The sequence below is a fragment of the Netta rufina genome, assembly GCF_964035555.1.
Source record: "Netta rufina genome assembly, chromosome: 20".
Lineage (NCBI taxonomy): Eukaryota > Metazoa > Chordata > Aves > Anseriformes > Anatidae > Netta > Netta rufina.
This window is the reverse complement of record NC_140144.1, coordinates 9,322,262-9,343,265: the sequence shown is the minus strand read 5'-3', so window position 1 is coordinate 9,343,265 and position 21,004 is coordinate 9,322,262. Positions and strand designations below refer to the sequence as shown.

The 21,004-nt window shown below is 47.9% G+C and overlaps 1 protein-coding gene across 9 annotated transcripts in view; it reads right to left on the bottom strand.

The window, feature by feature from the left end:
- The window catches only part of DNM1 (dynamin 1), a gene marked incomplete at both ends in the record, with an annotated part of 66,906 nt that extends 47,183 nt beyond the window's left edge, over positions 1 to 19,723 (bottom strand). For all 9 annotated transcript variants that reach the window (XM_084299175.1, XM_084299172.1, XM_084299176.1 and 6 more), the window contains one exon: positions 19,563 to 19,723. In XM_084299175.1, the coding sequence (XP_084155301.1) occupies positions 19,563 to 19,723 (161 nt within the window). The remainder of the gene's footprint in view (positions 1 to 19,562) is intronic.
- Positions 19,724 to 21,004: the final 1,281 nt, after the last annotated feature.

Below are 21,004 nucleotides of genomic sequence, written 5' to 3'. Positions count from 1 at the left end.
ACTGGGTCTCTAAATCCTACCAGGTCTCAGGCTGAAAAGGTTCAGGCAGGAAGGAACAATAAATACCTTTTCAGGTCACATTTGCATTGCTCGTTTCTGAAGTACTTACACATGTTCCCAACTAGCTTCACAGCTACCTCAGGGCAAAGCCAGTCACATCATCCCTTCCAGTCTTATTTCTATTTTAGTATGAAGAGCTGCATTAAAGCGCAGATTTGGGCTGAAAACTGCATTTGTAATGCAGTAGTCAAAAGATATTTGAGGGATGGAAAGCAATCTAGCAGTTACTGTAGAGCAATGCTCAGAGAAAATCCAAACGTCACTGGCTGAAGCATTAAGAGAATCATGCAAAAATTTGTAACATTTATCATCAGGGGCTTGAGGGTTCCCTACTGTTTTTTTAAATTAAAGTCAGGCAACTCTACAAAAATCATTCATGCATCTGGTATCTTGGCATCCAACAGAAGAAAAAGGTGCTATTATAGAGTAAATATCTGCTTGTTCTATCAAGAAACAAGTTCCTTTCTGTCAAGGGACTGAAACTTTCAGACGAGTTGATTGTTTATTCACTGCTCCTATGCTCAGGGAGCACTGACTGCCCCATTAAAAGATGACACTCGTGTGAGCTGGATTTCTGCAGTATGACCACTTTTCTTCCTAGAAAATGCACACAATGCAATAGTCAAAAACCGTACAGGTTTACCCCTTTGATCAAACAGTCTGATGTTTTCTTGTTAAACAAGAGACTGTAGTAAGGTCTTTGGAAGAACTAGTCTTCCTCTTAGCAATGATTAGGAGGATTATCACAGGCATGGCACATGGTTCCTAGTTCACCTGCTTTGTTAGAATAAACACTTTCAAACCTGATAAACACACAAAGAAAAGTGAGAGCATGAGCAAGTCTGCCCCTTCCTGCTTTGCTCAGAGCAGATTAGCTGACTGTTCTGGTTTTGTGCTCTAAAACATAGATTCCCCATAACAGTTACAGTGGCATTTAATTCCAGCAACAGAGCATTTGCACCTAACCTGCCCATGACTTTGTGGCCATGCCATTCTGTCAAGGCAACCCCCTCTTCCTACCATGGAGGAGGGCAGCGTATGAACAGCATCCCTACGTACCAGCTCAGACTGCAGCTGCTTCTCAACACATGCTCTTCCCAAGAGGATTCATCAATCCAAAGGATGTGCAGCCAGGACTCCTGGACTGTAATATTAGGTTTGTAATTGGTTTATTAAGCCTCACAAACAAGTTATAATTAAAGCATTTTCACACCTTTTCCTTCTATTGGTAACCTGCACTTCTGAAAGAACATTGAGTCAGAGCTTTTCCATACACGACTTTAGTCATTGGCAGTCAGCAAGCAAATCAAGTCCACGTCATTGTCTTTTTTTCTAGGTGGAAGAGACCAAATGCTTTTGCTACACCACTTACATTCCCTTTGGACCTCCAGGGAAGTTGGAAGGCTGTGAAGATGTCTGTAGCAGGCTTTAAAATACAAGTCCAGTATATACATTAATACAGCATCCTTGCAGTTTGTCAGTCCTTTGAGATTCTTGGATTAGATTGCACTAAAGGTGGTAAAGCCCCAATTAGAAAGCCAAAGTAGTAGCTTATGAAGACAAAAGGAGGTCCAAAGAACAGAAGAGTGAACACCATCTGATCATTTAATTTCCATTTGATTACTTATTAAACATCTGCAGACAAGTACGTTATTAGGAGATGTGATTAATCCCCAGTTTGGATTATATTAGCTTCAGACAATTAAGATTCACAGTATTCAGTTTCACATGGCTGTTTCTGGTTTTAAAATACAGTATTTGTTATTTCCTGTGTTCTGGTGGTGCCCGGGGATAACAATTCAATCAGAACTTCATTGCACAAAGTGCTATGCCATTACACAGCACGAAATACAGTTCCTGTCCCTGTGGACTTCACTGTCTACTTACACGGTTCAGATATGCCCCTGTTTAGGCTTAGAACTAGATGTGGTTTATCTGTCAGGTCTTATAGCTGATCACTTACACATCCAGATCAGGAGTTCTTTGTTAACTCACTGTGGGATGATGCAGGACAAGCAGCCCAGTGCAGTCAGGGGGTATCAGTACCTCCAACTCTCCTGATAATGGTCCTGACTGCCAACACTCACGTCTTCCTGCAGACTGCATTTTATCAACAGCTTGCAAGCCTCTGTAAACAGCACAACAGCTATGCTTTAAGCATTCTTACTCCATCTAACATGTCTCAAATGAATCCTTAAAAACACAGGCTGACACCTATGCAGCATATTAGCCACTGAATATTTATAACAGTAAACATTTTTAGCCTCAGACTTACCAACTGCTAAAACAAACACCTCAGGAATGATAGCTTCCTACTTCTTACAGAAGCACTCAAGCCTGGGGCTCTTTCATGACAGACAGTACCAGGTTCAACTGCAAGGCAGAGGCCAGATGCAGGAACTGCCCTGGGGAGCACTTCATGGTCTGATCCTTCAAGTGACATGCAAGTACATGCATAAGCAACTCCGTAACTTAAATGTGGGGCAGGAACAAGGGCAAGCGTGTCCCATCCTCTGCCTCCCAGTCAGCTAGCATGAAGGCTGTGTTACAGATTCAGTCTTTCCTGCTGACTGTGGCCTCTATAAGCTCTTATCTTCCCCAAACAGAAGTGCTGCTCAGGCAAAAAAAAAAAAAAAAAAAAAGACAGATTGCCCAACATGAGCAGCACGAATTTAAATGCAGGTGTATCATGAACAGAAGTACCCATCCCCATGCTGTTCCAACTGTTTTTTGTCTACCCCTTATCTTTCACCCTTCCTTCATGCTCACCATGTGATCTTGGACACCAGTCCTACAGGCTCAATCCCACGGTAAGTCTCATTCTTAAGTAGCCACATCCTTTCCAGCAAGGTTATTACTTGCCAACTCAGAAATTTAAGTGAGGTGATGCATTATCTGTCAGTCTCCGCAGCACCACCACAAGTCTAGTTTTGACCCATAGTGAAAGACAGCAAGTCCATAAGCAGTTGGTAGAATATTTCCCAATAGTGTAACCAGTACTGGTCACACAATGGATGCATATAGAAATAGAGATCTATTGTAATTACATCCATTCCATCATACTGGCAGTGTTACTGTACACAGTCATTCATTATTCACAATGACAATTGCGAAATCAAGACAGGCAATACTTCGTGTGTCTTCATAGCATACATGCTAGCAGAAACAAAAGAGAAGGCTTTCCACTGCCTTGTACCTTGAGTTCCTATTTACAGTTGTGCAAAGGGAGGTTAGCACTATTGTGCTGGCTTACAGCCCTTACAGTTGCTTTACATAATGCTGGCTCTCAAGCAGCATCTCCAACACCTAGCCACTTCTCCCCAGCACTGCACAGCTCTCCAACCCAGCAGCAGGAAGGGCCTAGCAGAGTCAGAGGGGGATAGATAATTAAATAGACAATGACTTCTGAAATTCACAACTTCTCCTAACCCCCATCAGCCTTGAGTTCTGCTCCTCCACACGGTATTGCAGCTGACACCAGTATATGCCCCCAGCAAATGAGAGGTGCTGTCTGAGAAGCCTTTATTAAGGTTTTCTGCAGAGACTGAGGCACTGTGCTCTTCAAATGCTAAAGGGTAACAGCTAGGTTAATTTACTGTAGGAAAAAAATACGTGTAGAAATAGGGTATAACATCTTCACATAGCATTCTGCTCCAGAATGGATTCTCACTGTGAGAATCATGGTACTGCATTGCTTCCTCTGCCCCTTTCACCTCTGACCAGGCTGTGCGGTGTTTCTGGACCTCTGGTATCTTTTTCCCATGCTATACTCTCACTTTGTTCTAAATAAAGAAAAGGTAGTGTTTTCAGAGAGTTTACACAACGTAAAGTCACATGAGAAACCTACATTTACTGCAAAAGGCATATTTTGAAAAAAAAAAAAAAAAAGTGACCTCACATCACAGACTTGGCCAAAGAGACAAAACCTGTCAGGAGACTGTCCCCTCCAAGAGAATCCCCCTTGATAGAAAATTGTATGGCTGGCTGTTTAAAACCTTGCATACAGTAGGCTTAGAGTCAAATCCGTGTCCTCATGAACAAACATAATGGTGAGTTTTGTTTCACTGACACTGGGGACTAAATGTGCCACAGAAAGCCAGCAGCTAACTGGGCTCCCACCTCAGCCACAGGGTTTGTCCCCTCACGGGAGGCAGCACAGCGGCCTAGCCACTGATCTAGGTTACAGAAGTGAAGGTCTCCAGTACTGCCCCGTGTCACCTCCTTGAGTGAAACCATTCTTGGAGCATAGATCTTCTCTTCCCTACAGAAGAAAGGCTCCATTACTGAAATGCGTTGTCGTATTTACGTGCTCTTGGAGGTCTCTGGGAGGTCCCACGTGCCTCGAGGACCAGGAATGTCAGTTAAAGTGAGTTTCCTCACTCACAACACATTTGTTGAGCCAAACGTGGGCTGAGGGGGCTCAGACAAACAGACGGGGGCCAGACCCTGACGTGTTTCTTCACATCCCTGGTGTTTCAGCCCCAATGGCTGGATTCAGACCTCATTCTGCAGCACCTTTGCGCACACCACTGCCACAGCAAAAAGGAAAGGGCACAATAATTTTCACAATAACATTTGCTTAGAAGCAGCTCTCTCCCTTACCCTCTGCCAGAGGGCACTAAGTTGTTTCTCTGGCTTATCTCTGACTGCACAGGCCAGCTCCCCGGAGTCACTGCACTTACTGCCTTCTTTATTCACCCTTTCCACACCTCCCTCCTTTGCATTTCACTCAGCCTCTCCTGCACATGACTCCCTGCAGGTCTCTGAAAGTAGCAGGATAAGATAAAGGTTTTTTCTGCTGTTTATTTTGGTTTGAATCCCTTGGGCTGGTTTTTCTGTTTCACACTCCACTAGCTTCAGGGTACATCAACATTTGGAAGAGAGCTGTGTGTACTATGCCAAGTCACGGCTGCACCAGAGCCTCTGCACACCAGTCAGACTTGTGGGGAACTTCAGAGCTTCACGGCTGTGCTGCTTCCACAGGGCAGGAGGTACACGAGGAGGTGATGAATATTCTTATGCTTTAGGTGGTCCACTTTAATCTGATGGCCTGTGAACCCACAGAGAGAAGTGGCAGAGCCTAGAGACTGCCCCACAAATTTCTGCTGCTACATCTCTGAAGAAATTCCAAGAAGTCCACATACCCTAGGTCAACAGCAGGGTCTGGCCTGGTTTTCCAGGTGCACCATGTATTTTTTAGTTGACCTGAAACAAGGGTAGAGAGATGTTGCTGCATTCTTCTGATGCATCTGTGTATCAAACTCAAAACCAAGGGTGAATGCATTCAGTCAGCTCGCTGGCTGTGCTACAAAGCGTGACGCAAGGATTTCTCACTCAGAGCTGCACTCCAGCCATAACTCAGTTTACATATTACGTATACTGAAGTCCTCACGTACAGTGAGGGGAGGCGGATGCTGAGCAAACAATTCCTCTCCATTTGAAGATTATCCAACCCTGCACCCTATTTGTGTAGAAATAACAAAATGGAATTCCTCGGGAGGAAGCCCACAGCCTGAATGCACTCAGGAATTCCCATTCTGCCAGTTTTCCATGGTCTGCGCTTTCTTCCTACCCAGAAAGGTAAGCTTTCTCTCTCAGTCATTGCCAGGAACAAGTACCTTTAGATTCAAGTTATCACCTGAAGCCCCCGTCTGTAAGATTTCAGCTTCTCCCGGTCCCTGGGGACACCACAGATAGCTCCCAGCTCTTGCTAGAAATGCACACCTACAAGAAGGTACGCTGAAGTGTGAGCACAATTCATCACCTTCATCATCCTAATTGGAAAAAACTCTGCACTATGCAGTCACAGATGCTGTGCTGTAGTACTACAGGCTTCCTTTCCAACTGTTAGAGACCACAGTCAATCCTTTGTTTCCAAGTGCCACGGCGGGCTGTGACCTGGGGAATCCTGGCACGCAACCTGGTGCTGTCCCTGCAGGGGAAGCCCACGGTGGGAGCGGATTGGATCCACGTGCTTCTCTCCCTGCTTGTGATCAGGGACTAGATAGATAATCCCTTCATGGGCTGCTGCTCTACAATTGCAGTGCAGCAGCCAATCCAATCTGAGAGCCAGAACCAGGCCCAGGGGGATAATTCCCCTCCTACTTCCCTCCAACATGGTGAAATCTACTTGTTACTATGGAAACAAATCAGTTTCGTGTCCACACAGTTCCCGACTCCCTCACTGCTGTGCATCAGCCCCAAGCTGCTGAGGCTGACAGATTTAAAGCAAGTGTCTGCAGCTATAGGTCAAGAGTTTGCAGGAGGAACAAGAGGTATTCCTGGCGCACAAACCCCACCACCTCACCCGAGATTGCATTTGCTTCAGTTCATCTCTGCCGTGAGAGAATTAATCAGGAACATCCTTCCCCTCCTCCATTTCGAGGGCTGACTTATCTGCCAGATCCCTCCCTGCTATCATCCTGCAGATGGGTTAGCCCAGAACATGTGAGGACATAAAACACAGATGGGAGAGGAAAACAGGGCACTTCAACACCTCGAGTGCACTTGTGAGCCAATTTCCCCCTTTGTATTTTTGCAGGTAGCAACCGTAAAAGGATTCTGCTGTTTGGAGCTCTGCATTTCACCAAGGAAGATTATTGAGAGAGTGGTACAGCCTACGGTGCAAAGCCTGGTCTCAAAAAGTCACTGCCCATTATAGCAAATGCCGCATTGACTCCAGGCTGCAGCACTGGGGAAGGGAAGAGCCTTGAGAGGCTGGAGAACTGCAGCAGCGCTGCGTGCAGCTTCCTCCGGGATCTTCTGGGTAAGAGAACCAAGTCCTGCATCTCGCTTGCCACCTTGGGATATTTGAGGTAAAGAACAACACAGCACTGATTCTACACGACAATATCAGGAACTCAAGGGAAAAAGCAGCCCAGTACATCCTAAGTGGATGTGGCAGCAAGGATTGCACATTCATGGAAAACGCAGCTTCGATTTCAAGGGTAACAATCCCAGGAGAACGAAAACAAGGCTGATTTCACCTTCGGGGCTCTGAATTTTCAATTCATTCATGAACAAACAAACCCACCTAACAGTAGATCTGGGCAGCGATACCAGGATTCAGGGGAATAGCAACCACAGCACTGGTGAGGTCCAGAGGCCTCCACAGCCACAGTTATAGGAAATACAGCATGAACAGGTCACTCTCCACCCCAGAAGCTGTAAAACAGACCTTTGTCTGCCTTGCTGATTTTTCACCACCACCACACAGAAGCAAGTTTGCCTTTTGCTCTCACTGAAGCACATATACACTGGCAAAAAAAAAAAAGACACAGACAGTACCAGGCATCATCAACAACCTAGCAAGTCCAATTAGCCCAGTCCCAATTGCAATAGTAAAGAAATCCAGTTTTTATATCCACAGAGGTAAAGCCATGACCCAGCATCTTTGCTGGTATCCTCAGGCTGCACTGATCTGTCATAATTCTGCAGTAACACCGCGCTGCTTTGGCACAAACAAACCTACTGACAAATCCTGGCTTTGCCATAACACAACAGTTGCAGCCCTGAAAAACATGACCCACACAGCACCTGCAACTTGAGCAGGGAGGAAACAAAAGGACAAGCTGTACAATAAAACTCTGGGGCGGGAATGAGTAACTGATGGGAAAGCAGAGCCACAAAAACACGGTAGGATTAATGCACGCTAAGACTGACAAGCAACACGCTGACCCTGCGATTTCCCCACCACCAGTGGGGAAATACCATCTGTCCTACCTCTCCAGAGACAGGCTGCAGCTGAGTCTAGACTAAAAGCTGCCCTGCAGCAAAGGCTGTCTTGTGCTGGGGGACACCAACAGACCACGTAGCAGTAACCAATATTCCAGCTGTTCATCACATGGAGGCTCCAGATATCAAGGGGTTTATCCCCTTTTTGCCCTCCTCTCCGGAGAGGGAAACCCAGTAAAATGGTAGAGTCAAGGACACCAAAGACTCACGGTGTCACCTGGGGTTTCTTGTTAAGATTGCCACCTCTGGAGTCCTGGGGTTTGCTGCAAGGAGAACAGAGATGCTCAACGCACTGCAGTATGACACGTCCTCCTCCCCCAGGCAGCAGCATGTGCCAGGGAAGGAGACAGTCTCCAAGAGGCAGAATGTCACAGAGGGTACAGGGAACTGAAAGGGTTCACTAGAAAAAGCAGAATGGTTTTGGTGAGCCCACTGATAACCCAAACGGAAGCTGTGTGAGGAAAAAGGGTGGTATCTCGAACTGTGATGTGCTATCAGTGGCCAGACAGAAGTGGTTGGTTTATAAAATTGAATGTACGTAGCCTGGGAATTCATCTTGCATCAGAGGTAAGAGGCAGAGCACGCTGTGGGCAGTGAGGCAGGCCAGCTCCCTACTAACAGGCCAGGCAGGCAGGAGTTCCTCAGGGTAACTGCATCATTCGGCACCCAGGCCAAGCTGCCCGAGGTGCAGGGCTGTCCTGCAGAGGGGATTTAAGATGCCAATTTACATCTCTGCTCTGTCTGGGGAAGCACGCAGGAACAGCGCCAAGCTCCCTGCTATGCGCTGCACCTCTGCAGTTTCAGATATAATTAGGATCACCCTGACGAGAAACATGGTGCAGAGGGACTGCTCCTTAAGCCCTTGAAGGAGAACAAGCATACGGATTGCTAGCACCTCTAGAGCAGAGGCATTAAACTCTACTTTAAACTCTAATTACCACTGAAGGCATCTCCATCGCCAGGCTACACCAGAGATGGATCAGCAGCCCCAGAAGAGGGAAGCCATCCCCTTTCTGGCTGGTTTCACCAAGAGGATGCATTCACCAGAGCCTTTCTGTCCAGCTGGTGGGGCAGCACTCCTCATGGCCCAGGGAGTATCTTTCCTCTGGGCAGCTTTAGGGGGTGACCTCTAAAGGAGCCCATACCTTCATGAAAAACTTTGAGAGCTTAAATTCAAGAAGCGGTAGAAGGTCAAAATTGGTGTTGCATGTTACCAGGCACTCTGATTCTAAAGTGAAAATGTGGTGTGATGACCAGGACAAACAGACCAGAGTCCTCTGGTCTTCCACTCCTTTCTCCATTTTCCACGAAGTGTTTACCTGAACCCCTTCCCCTGATATCTTCCCGTCACCCCTTCAAACCAACACACTGATTACTAACACCATGTGCTTTTGCTTGTCCAGTTCAAGGTCAAAGGTGTTCAAACAGAAGATAGCAAAATACCATGGTAATGCAGGTCTTCGCTTGTTCTTTTGCTCTAAGCATTCTTTAAATATCATTCTTTCAGTTTCCTGAATGAGTTTTTATAGACAAATAACCTCTTTTCTCTAAAAAGAGTCTGGAGCGCCAGGTATTTTACAGCCCTGGCATAACAAATACATCATGTACAAACAGGCACACACAGAGCAATCCCCAGGAACACGAACATCAAACCAAAGCAGCAGAGCCCCACCAGAAGAAATATGTTGCAGGGGTCCCATCCGAGAGGTGTGCTGATGCAAAGAGGTGCCCCAAGTGCCAGCACCGGGGCTGCAGCATCGTCTCTGAAGCATGACACGTGCCGTGCACCGATCCCTGGAGGATGTTCTGCATTTTGGTGTGTACCAATCCCCCCTTTGCCTCCAGCTATAACCCTGCTGCAACAGATCTCCTCTCAAAGCCATCACCACGCTCAGGCAATTCCCAGCTATTCATAGAGAAGCTTCTATTAAAAGTAAAAGCACAATCAGCTTAAGAAATATCCAGAGATTACTCAAGAGATCACAGCAGCCAGAGAGAGGAAAACCTAACATATATTAGAAACAGTGGGCCCCCTCCCCACTCAGAGGGGTAGACATTCAGAGTGAGTCAAAGCAAGATAGTGGAGACAAAAATTAGCAGAAAAACTGTCCAAGTTTGAGCTTTGCCTTCTACTGGCTTAATTCTGAACTAAAAGGTCACCAGGTGTATTCCCCTGCTGACAGGGAGCCGTTCCTGCGCCGGCAGGCAGGTGGCAAATGGACAGTTATTATCATTACAAGCCTCCGTTCATAGAAGTTTGTAATTACCCAGATGAGGAAGAGCTCTCAGAGCTGAAATGGCCTGCTAATTTGTTCTCAGAGCCCCGAGCCAGATCCTTCAGAATTTACTCTGCCTTTACACATGTAGGAGTAAGAGGAATGCAAAGAAGAGGAGCTGAGCAGAGACTTGTTCGAAGGCTTTTGCCTTTAGGTATCTCCTCCTTGTGCTAAGAAATTCAGCGTAGTCTCCCCCAGCCCTGGATCTTCTATCTCAAAAAAAAAGAGAGGTTTCTCCTAATGCTCTCCAGGGTAAGTTTGCTCTGCTGTAAAAATGCCTGCAGATGTTGAGAATCAACTACTCAGCATCTCTGTAGACTTCTGCCTTGCGATGCTTTCAGAAAGGGTTTAAATGCAGCTGAAAAACTGCTCTGAAATATGGCCGCAGCTTATGCTCAGCCTTCATACGGCATTACAGCAACACTGTCTGGCTCTTGCTCTTCAGCCAAAACCTACTGCAGTGTCAGTTTAAAGTCTGCTGTGTCCTTTCTCAGGCATCCCAGTGCAGTGCTGGCCATTCTTACATCAAAACTGCTTCACATACAGAAAGCGAGTCCTAGCATAGTAAGGATCCCCACAATTCTCCTCTTTGGTACGGAAGCATTAACTCTTCACCCTTCAACACAGCTGCAAAAACACAACCTAGAGCCATAAGAAACAGGAAAGGGAGTGTTAAAGGGGACCATCGAGGCAATAAATTATTAAAATAGTATTTTCACCCCCAGAGACTTGAGTTAAATTCCTGTTTCAGTCACAAGTAAGGAACTGGGTTTATTCCAAGCTTCATTTTGTATAATTTTTTGTTCATTATGGCTGCAGTACAAGTATTTTAACAGAGCTTATAGTATGGGGACATAAGCCCCGATTTTTAGAAAGGGAAGGCCAACATTTTACAATGCAGGCCTTACAGAAGCACTGGAATTCTTTATGCTTCTCCTGGAACACTTTAAAGCAGTAATCTTTAAAGACAGCTACCCCCAGGCATCCCTGTTAGGAATGGATATTTTCAATACAAAAATCTGCATTGCTCTCCTATTAGCCGAACTGCTGCGTCCAGGCCTCTGAGGAAAACCACACAAGTCACAAGATTTGCAGAAAAGTGGCAGAAGTTGGCAAGTTTGCTTGCAGTCAGCAAGACAGTTGGAGGAGCTTGCATAACGCCTGCTTCCAACAGGCCTCCCAAAGCGTGGTGTGCCGAACTGCAAGAAGAGACCGAGCAGGCTCCGAAACACCACCTCGCTTCCATTTGGTCCTGGCTGCTTCTACCAGGGCTGTGAGAGCATCGAACACTGCAGAGATCTGAGACGCTGTTAGATTTCAGGCTCAGGGCTCCTTCTTCCTGTATCGTGTCTCGAAGGGAAGAAAAGCAGTTATCTGTTGTAGTCAACACCAGCCCGGGGGCTGTGACAAGCCCGAAGGTCATGCAGGAAACAACCCTCAGCAACTTAATTGTTGCTTTTCTCCATCTATACAAGAGCCTAAGGAAATTGCTGGGCTGCCTTAGATTTGATTTTTGATAAAAAGCACTCACTAACAGGACTTTGACAACAAAGTTCGGACACAAGTACAAAGTATAAATGAGTCACCTGGCATAATTGCTTAATTATCTAACACGAAGTTGTGCTCTGGGCTGCCAGTCACGATGTTTCGATGCACGCTCTCACCCGCTCCTCGGTAAGCACCGAAGTGTTGTCTCAGCCCTCTCTTCACAGCCACCCCAGTATTTATAGCAGCTAGTCCTGAGTAAGACACCCAATTTTCACGACTAAACTCCATCGGGTCACACAAAGTAAGCATGATCCATGCTTTAGAAGGATCATAAATAAACATAAATAAAGACAAACAGCATTTTGGAGCTTTTCGGAACGTGGCTTGCTTGCAGACTAACCTGCTAGAGGCCCAAGCAGCCACCTGTGAGCTTAAACACACCAGGCACAAAGCCCTGGGCTCATTCCTCTCCAAAGCCCGTGCTCAGTACCCATCCCTGCCCTACCCAGCCAGGCTGCTGGGTTCAGTTCAGGTCAGTGGGCAGGAGATTACACAAAAGGAGCTAAGGTCCATGCTGCAGCAGGTGTGCAAACAGAGCCCCAAGAAGTTCCCAGCCTACACAGCTCTCTCCATGCATCTCAGTCTACACTCAAAAATTCGAGTGCTACCACCCCATCTAGCACAGCCTCTTGTTCCCCAGCGCTTTCCAAGAAATCCCCAGCTCCTCACACCCAGGGAGTGGTCTCTGCCAGCAGCACCAGCCCCAGTTTCCCAGATCTAAGCAACCTGTGATGTTCAATACCAGTTGGCAAGCGAGGCTGCAGGAGCAGCTAAGGCCCCTGGCACAGCAGCACTGTACGGACAGCAGGCCCTCCACAGGGCTCAGGCAGGTATCGCCACATCGCCCCTGTACAGCTTCCATTTACTCTTAATAAAAATAGCTCTATTTCTTCTGGTTGACCTTTTCTAGTGTCATTTCAAGCATCTGTTAACGATAAGCATATGTGACATGGCAGAGACCGACAGCCTCACCTTTCTGCAGGAAGGTGCAGTAAGTGAACCCCACGAGAACCTCGGCTCAGAGCTGAGAGCAGGACCCTGACCCCACAGCCAGCCAGGCCTGCCCGTCAGACAGCACGCCTTGAGCTTCCCTGCTCAGTCAGGGTGTGCAAAACCAGGTCTGAAATCGGGAAAAATTCAGTTCAGGTGCAGTGAGAAACGAGCCCACCAGTGGGCTATTTCCCCACCATGCATGACAGGATTTTTTTTTTTGGCATATTTAGTTTTAGCTCTCCTCCCAGCCAGCAGTGCTCTGACTCATCCAGTTACACATTTGAGAGTCCAAGAAGGAAAGTATTACACCCAAAGGTTTTTTTTTTAGTGGCATATTAAGAAAAAAGGGTTGCTGTTCTTACTGCCAGTAAGTTCCTTTTCACAGATGCTGCCACCTCAAAACCAGTTTTGCACTGGGCATATAGGCCGATCACGATGTGCTTCTAGGTGACTGCCTGCCACCCTTCAGTCAGATTTCTGGTTTTGCTGCTCAGATGCATTGCTGAAAACAAAAATCTGAGTATTGGCTCACACGGGTGGAGCACTCACGGGTTTGCATCTAACAAACTTGCTGCTCACTAACAAGTTTCATGCCTGCAGCTAATAAACAACAAGAGCTACGTTTCCTTGATTAACTTAAACTAAATTGTCAACTTCTTCTGTTTCCCCTCAAAAAGGGTTTTCATAAAAGTGTTATGAAATCCTCCCTCCAGAATTTTTACTCACTCTTGGACTGCCAGGCTCAAACTTGAAGTCCAAAGCAGGAAGGTTTGGGAATTCACCCGATCAGGAAGGGGACCAGCTTCCTGCCTTAGAATAACATTTTCAGAGGCTGCCTCAGACGTGAGGCGCCTCAGACAGACTCCCACACCTTCTATTTCAGCCTGGCGGAGTTCTGCCTACTCACGGCATCTGGGGAAGGTAGATTCAAGGACATCACGTGGCATCCCCAGCTAGGTATTGAACTATGGCTTCTGAAAACAATCAGGAGTCTTTAAAAATAGAAGCTTGTCTTCATAGTATTTGGGGTTGTCTTTTTTTTTTTTAAAGAAAAAAAGTGTGAAAAGTTCAAGCATGTCAAGTTTTGAAGAAGAATAACAGCTTTAGCATATAGGAATGCTTTTGGGAGCTTCTGCCTTCATTCACCCCCTGGTTTTGCAGACCCTCATCAGCCCTGTGCCGCAGCACGCTGTTTATAGAGCAAGTACAAGAACACCTCTTACCTGTTTCAAGGCACAGTAAGGACTCATTATGCTTAGGATGCCACAAGATCCCCAACACGAAGGTTATCATGGTAGGTTATCATGGTAACAAGGAAAAGCCCACTCTAGCAGAGAAGGCATCCTCCCAGCCTGCTGGCTCCCAGGTGACGACCGCCAGCCGCGATAAGGCGACCTGTCACTTTCACACACCAGCAGGTCCACACAAGCCCCACCTCGCACGATACCGAGCATCACCTCCCAGCTCAGCAGCACAGCTGGCTTCCTTTCCCTGCGCAAATTCTGGCATGACCCAAGACGTGCCATAAGGAGCTCGTTCCCTACTGAATCTAAGGCTTGTGGCGGTTACCAGAAGCGTGAGATCATCACTAAAGAGTTAAGCTGAAGAATACGGTCAGACAGCAAGATCTGCAGAGAACATCTAGCTGCTGCAGGAAGCAGAAAATACATCAGCCTTGTGTTCGCTTGAGCCAACCCCTGTAAGATTAACACAATAGTCAGAGGATAAACACAAGCAGACATGGCTGCACCTACAAACACAGATTCACGCATTTTATTTTTCTTCCTACAGCCACTCATGTTATGTTTAAACTTAATTACCCATGCCCTTCTAATTATCCTCCCCCACAAGTGTTTGCTAGGAGCTATATAGATTTTTCTTACGTTAAAATAATTTATCTTGTGGTTTATTGAAAGACTACTCATTTCCTCCACTGCTCCACACCTTTTTTTTCCTTCCCCAATTAATCCAGGATGAAAAGAGGTATTTTCTTCACTATAGACCAAAGGCTTGCTGCCATTCGAAGGATTATTATTTGGCCACAGTACACATCCCTAAACAGCAGAACCCTACTCCTGGCTCTTGGATCATCCTCTACAACCCCAAATAAAAATCCAGACAATGCTTGGGAAATGATTTAACTTGCAAATACATAACAGCATTTGGCCAGCTCATAGATGTATTTATAATTAGAGACCCTTAATTGTTGGGTGAGTCTCTCTACCAGCACTCTGGGCATGTAAGCGTATCTCAAAGCAGAACAGAAAAAAAGAAAAACCAAAACAAACATTTAAGGGCCCATTTTGTGGCTAGAGGAGATTAAGTCGGTGAGTGCATCTTCTTGGTTAAATTATCTGCTGCTAAAGTACTGCACTGCTGCTCAGCATTACCCGGTACAGTAGACAGCCTTGATCTATATGCAACATAGCTATGATTTTTAGATTTAATCCCTCAGTCCCCTTAGACAACCTTCAAGCTAACAAAGCAAGTACTGCAGAAGACTGAGCAAATTAAAAGCGTGAGGATTATTGACAAAACTCGTTTCCTGCAGTACCTGGACTGGCCAGGTATCTGCATCTCTGTAGGCATCCCCATAGGATCTTTCACTTCTGGGTAGTTGTTAAATGCTGCTGTTGACCTCTGAAGGTATTTTGTTCAAGAAGCTTCCCACAGCAAAGCCAAGTACATGTTATCAAAGAATGAATGCCCTCATCATATCGTCTGAGTGGAAGTATTTCTCTACATGGCTGAGGAAGGTTGAAACATGAAGATACTAAGCTATTCCTCAAAATTAAACCAGTAGCCAAGCTAAAGTCTGTGGCTTCGTGGTCTAGCTTCGTATTTTCAGTATGTGACACAGCAAAACAAAGACAGTCGTAGCACATTGCCTTGCCCTGTCTTGTTTTGTCAAAGCAGCCACTGTACCACAAGTACCAGCCTTTATTTTTAGGTATTTATCCTTACTACTGCCACAGATATTGCAGTGCTGCATTTCCCCTGCTCTTTTACCCATGTTAGTGCATATTACAGAAGACCTTTTTATTGTTGAAATCTGTTTGCTAGTAGAGATGGGGCTAGCTCAACACAACTGAGTTTTACGCCCATACCTGCCTCCAGTTTCCTTCTAGGCAATTTACAAACATCAGCTAATTCAGCATGTACCATCAGAGCCTGGTGACAGCCTGCTAAGCCTATCTATTTGGTTTGGAATATAAAAGTTCAGAAGAGAGGGGAATGCTTTTGAGGCTAGCGCTCAAGTCCGGGATCAAATAAACACCAATTCAGTTCCTGCAGCTTTGGCACGGCTTAGCTCCCTTGATCAGAAGCACGATGGTTTCACCTCCATTCAAGTCCTTCCACCTACTGTTCCCAGCTCTTAGTCATCCCCTTCTCAGCAGCCCCCTTAGGCCATCTGTTCTCCAGAAGTCAGAGGTGCCTTGTTTTCTCCATGAAGAGCAATGCAGCTGTCCTAACGGGGCTGAGCAGCACGCTGCCTTGGATCAGCCAACGAGAACACAAGGCACAGACATTCATGCAGCCATCTGAACACAGTCCAGCGCTTTCAGTTCGTCCCGTTTGTAAAGCACAGATAACAGCAATACTTCCACAAATCCAAAGATTTATGTAACAGTGGTTTGACATCTCAGGGTTTTAAAAAGGCTCCTGGTCATGATTTATTTTCACACAGCAAAATAGGAGTAGCGTGAACATGGATGATTTTACAAACAGCTCTGTGGGCTGTCTTGTATTTCCCCCCTTCTCAGTCCTTTTGTCTCAAGTCATACAAGCAAATATGACTAGTTCTTTTTTAATTAGACTGATTTTGCTGGTACTAGTACGAGCTTTAAGACCACCTAACGTAAGAAAGGTGGCAGCAGGGAGGTAGCAACACCGTAAGCGTGGACTAAATGACCCCCTGAGGTCCCTTCCAAGCCGAATTAGCCCGTGAGCCTATAACCACAGCAGCAGGAAATGCCTAGAGCTGACCAGATTAACCTTCCTTCCAGTTCTGAGGCCCAGGATAAACCAGTCTATGAAGAGATGTGTCACCTGTCTGGTTTCAACACAGCTTCTCTTGTCTCTTCAGTGATTTTAACACCATCAGCCAGTATCCTAGTCACCATGCTGAGTCCTCGGCAGCAAAAGCACACATAGCTGCCTCATCGACATCTGGTCTTACAAATACAGGCTCTGCACTGTTGGATAATCTGTTAACAGCAGAATAAATGACACTGAAAGAGTAATTAGCAGCAACTAGGAAGCCTTTGCGTTCAGGAGGAAAAAAATATTTGTTTGGTAAGATACACAAGTAAACACTGATTGCAGTCAGCAATCCTCTGTGCTTCAAGGTTTGCAGCGTGCGTGGGACTTGGTGCTACTGCAAGATGCCAGCAGCAGCCCTTGGCTGAGCCCTGCACAGCCAAAGGCTAGGTCAGACACAGAGGATAAGCATGCTGTCCTGCCACGTGAACATGGCTTGGTGACAATTCGGAACAAGTCCCATAGGTACGAGCAGGATGTCGGCCCTGGCAGGGCCTCCAGCCCCTCTGAAGTGCCCGCACCAAGCACATCAGTCAGTCCGACTGCATCAGTGTTTGTTCTCGCACAGATTTCCATCCACTCCAGCTCATCAGCACCCGCATTCACCGTGTGGTGAGCAGCTGCCACGCCACCATCCCGGGATCCAGCTGGAGCAGTGACATATGCAGTGTCCACACCACAGCCGTAGCTGTATTCAGTCACAGTGGGGCTACACAGTTTGCCTTATGCCTACTCAGCCAAGAAAATAGCACCTACCACAATGACATGGAGGAGCCATGCTTCTTCTAGATACTATTTCATAGCTTCTTATCATGGGTTCCAATACCTCCACAGAAAGATGAGGCAATGCACTACAGCAGGGCCCCAACATTATTTTAACAAGATTGGGTTCTGCAGCATACACGCATTCATTCTGTGCAAAGAGGGCTCATGTTACTAGTCTCTAAACTAGCCAGCTCTCAAGGGTATCAAATGGAGAAAGACTTCTTCCCTTTGACACGTTTTCCATTTCCACTCCAGTTATTTCCTCTAACTGCTTTGCTACAGGCAGCTTCACTCAGGCCTCTCAGCTCCTGCTCGGGGACCCACCAGTATTTCATTTTCTAAAAGCCACAGCCCCATGCACACTGCTGCAGAGACAACTGATGGTGCACAGTCAGGTCACGAGTTCTCCCAGGAATCATCCAAAAAAGGCAGAAAACAAGAAAACAATTGAACTCATTTGATCTCCAACAGGCAGACAGACTCCCCAGTTCTCAACTGGAACTAGTGGAGATGCACCAAGGATTAAGATACCCCCTTGTGTTTGCTCAGAGGGAAAGAAAGGGGCAGCATACCCCAATCCATCGGCTATCCTTCGACAATACCTGTGCTGGCCCAACACATTACGCCACTGCAGCACTGACTGCACAGATCCTCCAGAAGGGATTTACGAGGTTAGGCTGCCAGCACTTAGAAAGCATGCAAACAGCCGAGCCAACAGGTGAATGTTTTGCTTACATATTCCAGGGGACTTCTTTTCCCCTTCTTAGTAAGCTATGGCACTGCAAGTCTCTCGCTTTGGTCATGGGAATCATTTTTTTCCTGGGTCTATGGATAAAAAAAGTGGATTGTGGCTGATGACCAGAGGCTCAGTAAAATGTGTTCGTGCAGTGTCCTTCCCTTGGCGTGAATCCTGGGATGCCTGGGGGATATTGCATGGACTGTTGGAAGTTGGCTAGAAAGGATTCCAAGCCCTCTGGATGTATACCTGTATTTTATTATTATTATTATTTTATTTTATTTTTTTTTAAGAAATCTCACTCCAGTGGTGCTTTCTTTGAACCATATGCAATCCTGGATCTCCCAAGAACACACACTGCATTCACTGCTCGAGACAGAGGTCCAAAATTCGGGGTGCTCACAGCTAAACAAGCTGTGCATACACACTGCAGACCCTGCCAGCAGCAGGAAAGCATTGCAGGCCATTCCGTACTGCACAGATTACTTCAGAGGAAAAACAAACGGGGGGCGAGGGAACGACATCCCCGAGATGTTGTCATAAATGCAGCTTTCTGAAAAAGAAAAGCCCACGCAAGCACCTGACCAGGTATCGCAGCGCTCGCTGCTTTTCAGACAAGGCAACAGCAGCCCACACGCCGCTCGCGGCGTGAAAAAAATACCTTGATAACCAGACCTGCAATTAATTAACGAGGCCAGACACGAGCTGCGGAACAACCCCCACAGCAACCCCCTCCCCAGGTGCTGCGTGGCTCCAGGGAGCAGCAGCCGGGCTGCGGATCGCTGGGGCTGCGGAGGATGAAGGCGAAGGTCACACGAAGGGAAGGCACCGCTACGTCGCCCGCCACAAAATGGTAGCGCCACAGCAACCCGAGGGCAGGGGAAGGAGATAACCCTGGATCCCCCCCGGCCTCCCCGACACGGCACCCACCAGGGTGGGCTGCGGGGTTAGGGGGTTAGACCGGAGCAGCCCCCAGCCCCTAATTGCATCCACACATGGGGGACCCCAAACCCCACTGGGAGGTGGGGGGATGCTCCTGTCGCCTCGAGGGGCCCCCTACGGAGGAGACAACCCCCGCACACCAGAGATAAGCCCCCCAGAGAGCAGATAAGCCCCCCCACACCTCGCACCGCAGTGCCCCGGCGCTCTGCAGCGCTGCTCACACGCAGCCCCCCCCCGGCACTGCGCTGCCCGTGCACTGCACCGCACCGCCCGTGCGCCCCGAGGCGCTGCCCCCTGCAGCCCCCCCACCTCCTCCATCCCCCCGCATCCCCTCACAGCCTCTACGACCCCTTGCAAGCCCCCCACACCCTCTCTACTCCCCCCCCGCACCTCTTTTCCTCACGACCCCCCCCCCCCCCCACACACACACAGAGCCCGGGATCCCCCCCTCCGTCCCCAAACCTCACCTCCCGACGAAATTCTCCAGCACCGAGCTCTTGCCGGCGCTCTGCCCCCCCACCACGGCGATCTGCGGCAGGTCGAGGTTGGCGTTCTGCCCGATGGCGGCGAAGGCGTCCTGCAGCCGGTTGACCAGCGGGATGAGGTCCTCCATCCCGCGGTTCCCCATGGCTGCGGCGTGGCACCGACACCCCCCCCTCCCGAGCTCCTCACACCGCTGCTGCTTCCTCCTCCTCCTCCTCTTCCTCTCGCCTTCACCGGCGGCTCAAGCCCAGCCCTCACCGCTGAGGCACCGGCACCAGCCCCAGCCCTCGCCCCGCTCGACGCTGCCCGGGCTCGGCTCGGCTCAGCTCAGCCCCGCCGCGCCTGCACCGAGCCCCGAGCCGCCGCCAGGGGGCCTTAAGGGCGGCAGGAGCCGCGCCGCAGCCTGGGAGTTGTAGTTCGCTACCTCAGGGGTCCGCCCGGTGCCAAAGACCCCCCCCCATCGGTGTCGTTCAGCCGCCCACCGTCGTTGTCCACCCTTGGCAGGCTCCCGGGCACGGCCGCAAATGTGGCGGGGAGGAGTGGAAGCAGGGCTCGGGGCTGTGTGGTGCCCTGGTGTGGTTCAGCTGGGCACCTGTGTGGGGCATCGGGTACCTGCCCGTGGGCCTGTCCGGCTCTGCCGCTATCCCTGTGTGGTTTAGTCACTGTGTGTGCACTGTGCAGTCAGTGTCCTGTCACGATTTGGTCAGTATGTGTGTATGGTTTGGTTCCTGCACCTGTATAGTTTGGTCCTGAGTACCCACGCAGGTGATAAATGTGTGCTCAGCCGCTATCTCTGGGCAGTTTGGTCACTGTATATACACTGCACAGTCAGTGTCCTGTCACGATTTGGTCAGTACGTGCATACGCTTTGGTTCCTGCACCTCTACAGTTTGGTCTCACAGGTGATAAAGGTGTGCAGCTGGTCAACGTGCCCTGGGGTTGGAGAAGGGGTTGTGTCAGGATGGCACTCATGGAACTACCAGAATACACAAAATACTTGATACAATTCAGCTAGAGGCTTATAAAACACTTGTGCATTTCTGCTGCTGGATCCTCATTGAAACATGGATGAAAAACATAGATTTCTGTTTACTGCTGCAAAAAGAGTAGATATTACTGTTGCTCTTGTCCTTGTTTTACACAAACACAAACAAGTGATACATTTCACACACTTAGATTTTCATTTTTTAAAAGTCACTCATCTGCAATAAAGAGAAAAACTGATTTTAGGCTTTTCAAATTATTGCTTTTTTATAAAAATATGACGTGAGGCCATATTTGATCTGAAGCCGTAGCAGGGAAAACAAGCATTCAGAAAAGAAACTGATGGCTAGCAGTGACTCAGGAGAATGCTGCATTTCAAACACCTCTCAGTTCGTGCTACCCAGTACTCTTGTTCGCAGCTTAGAGACAGCTGGGGGTGGTG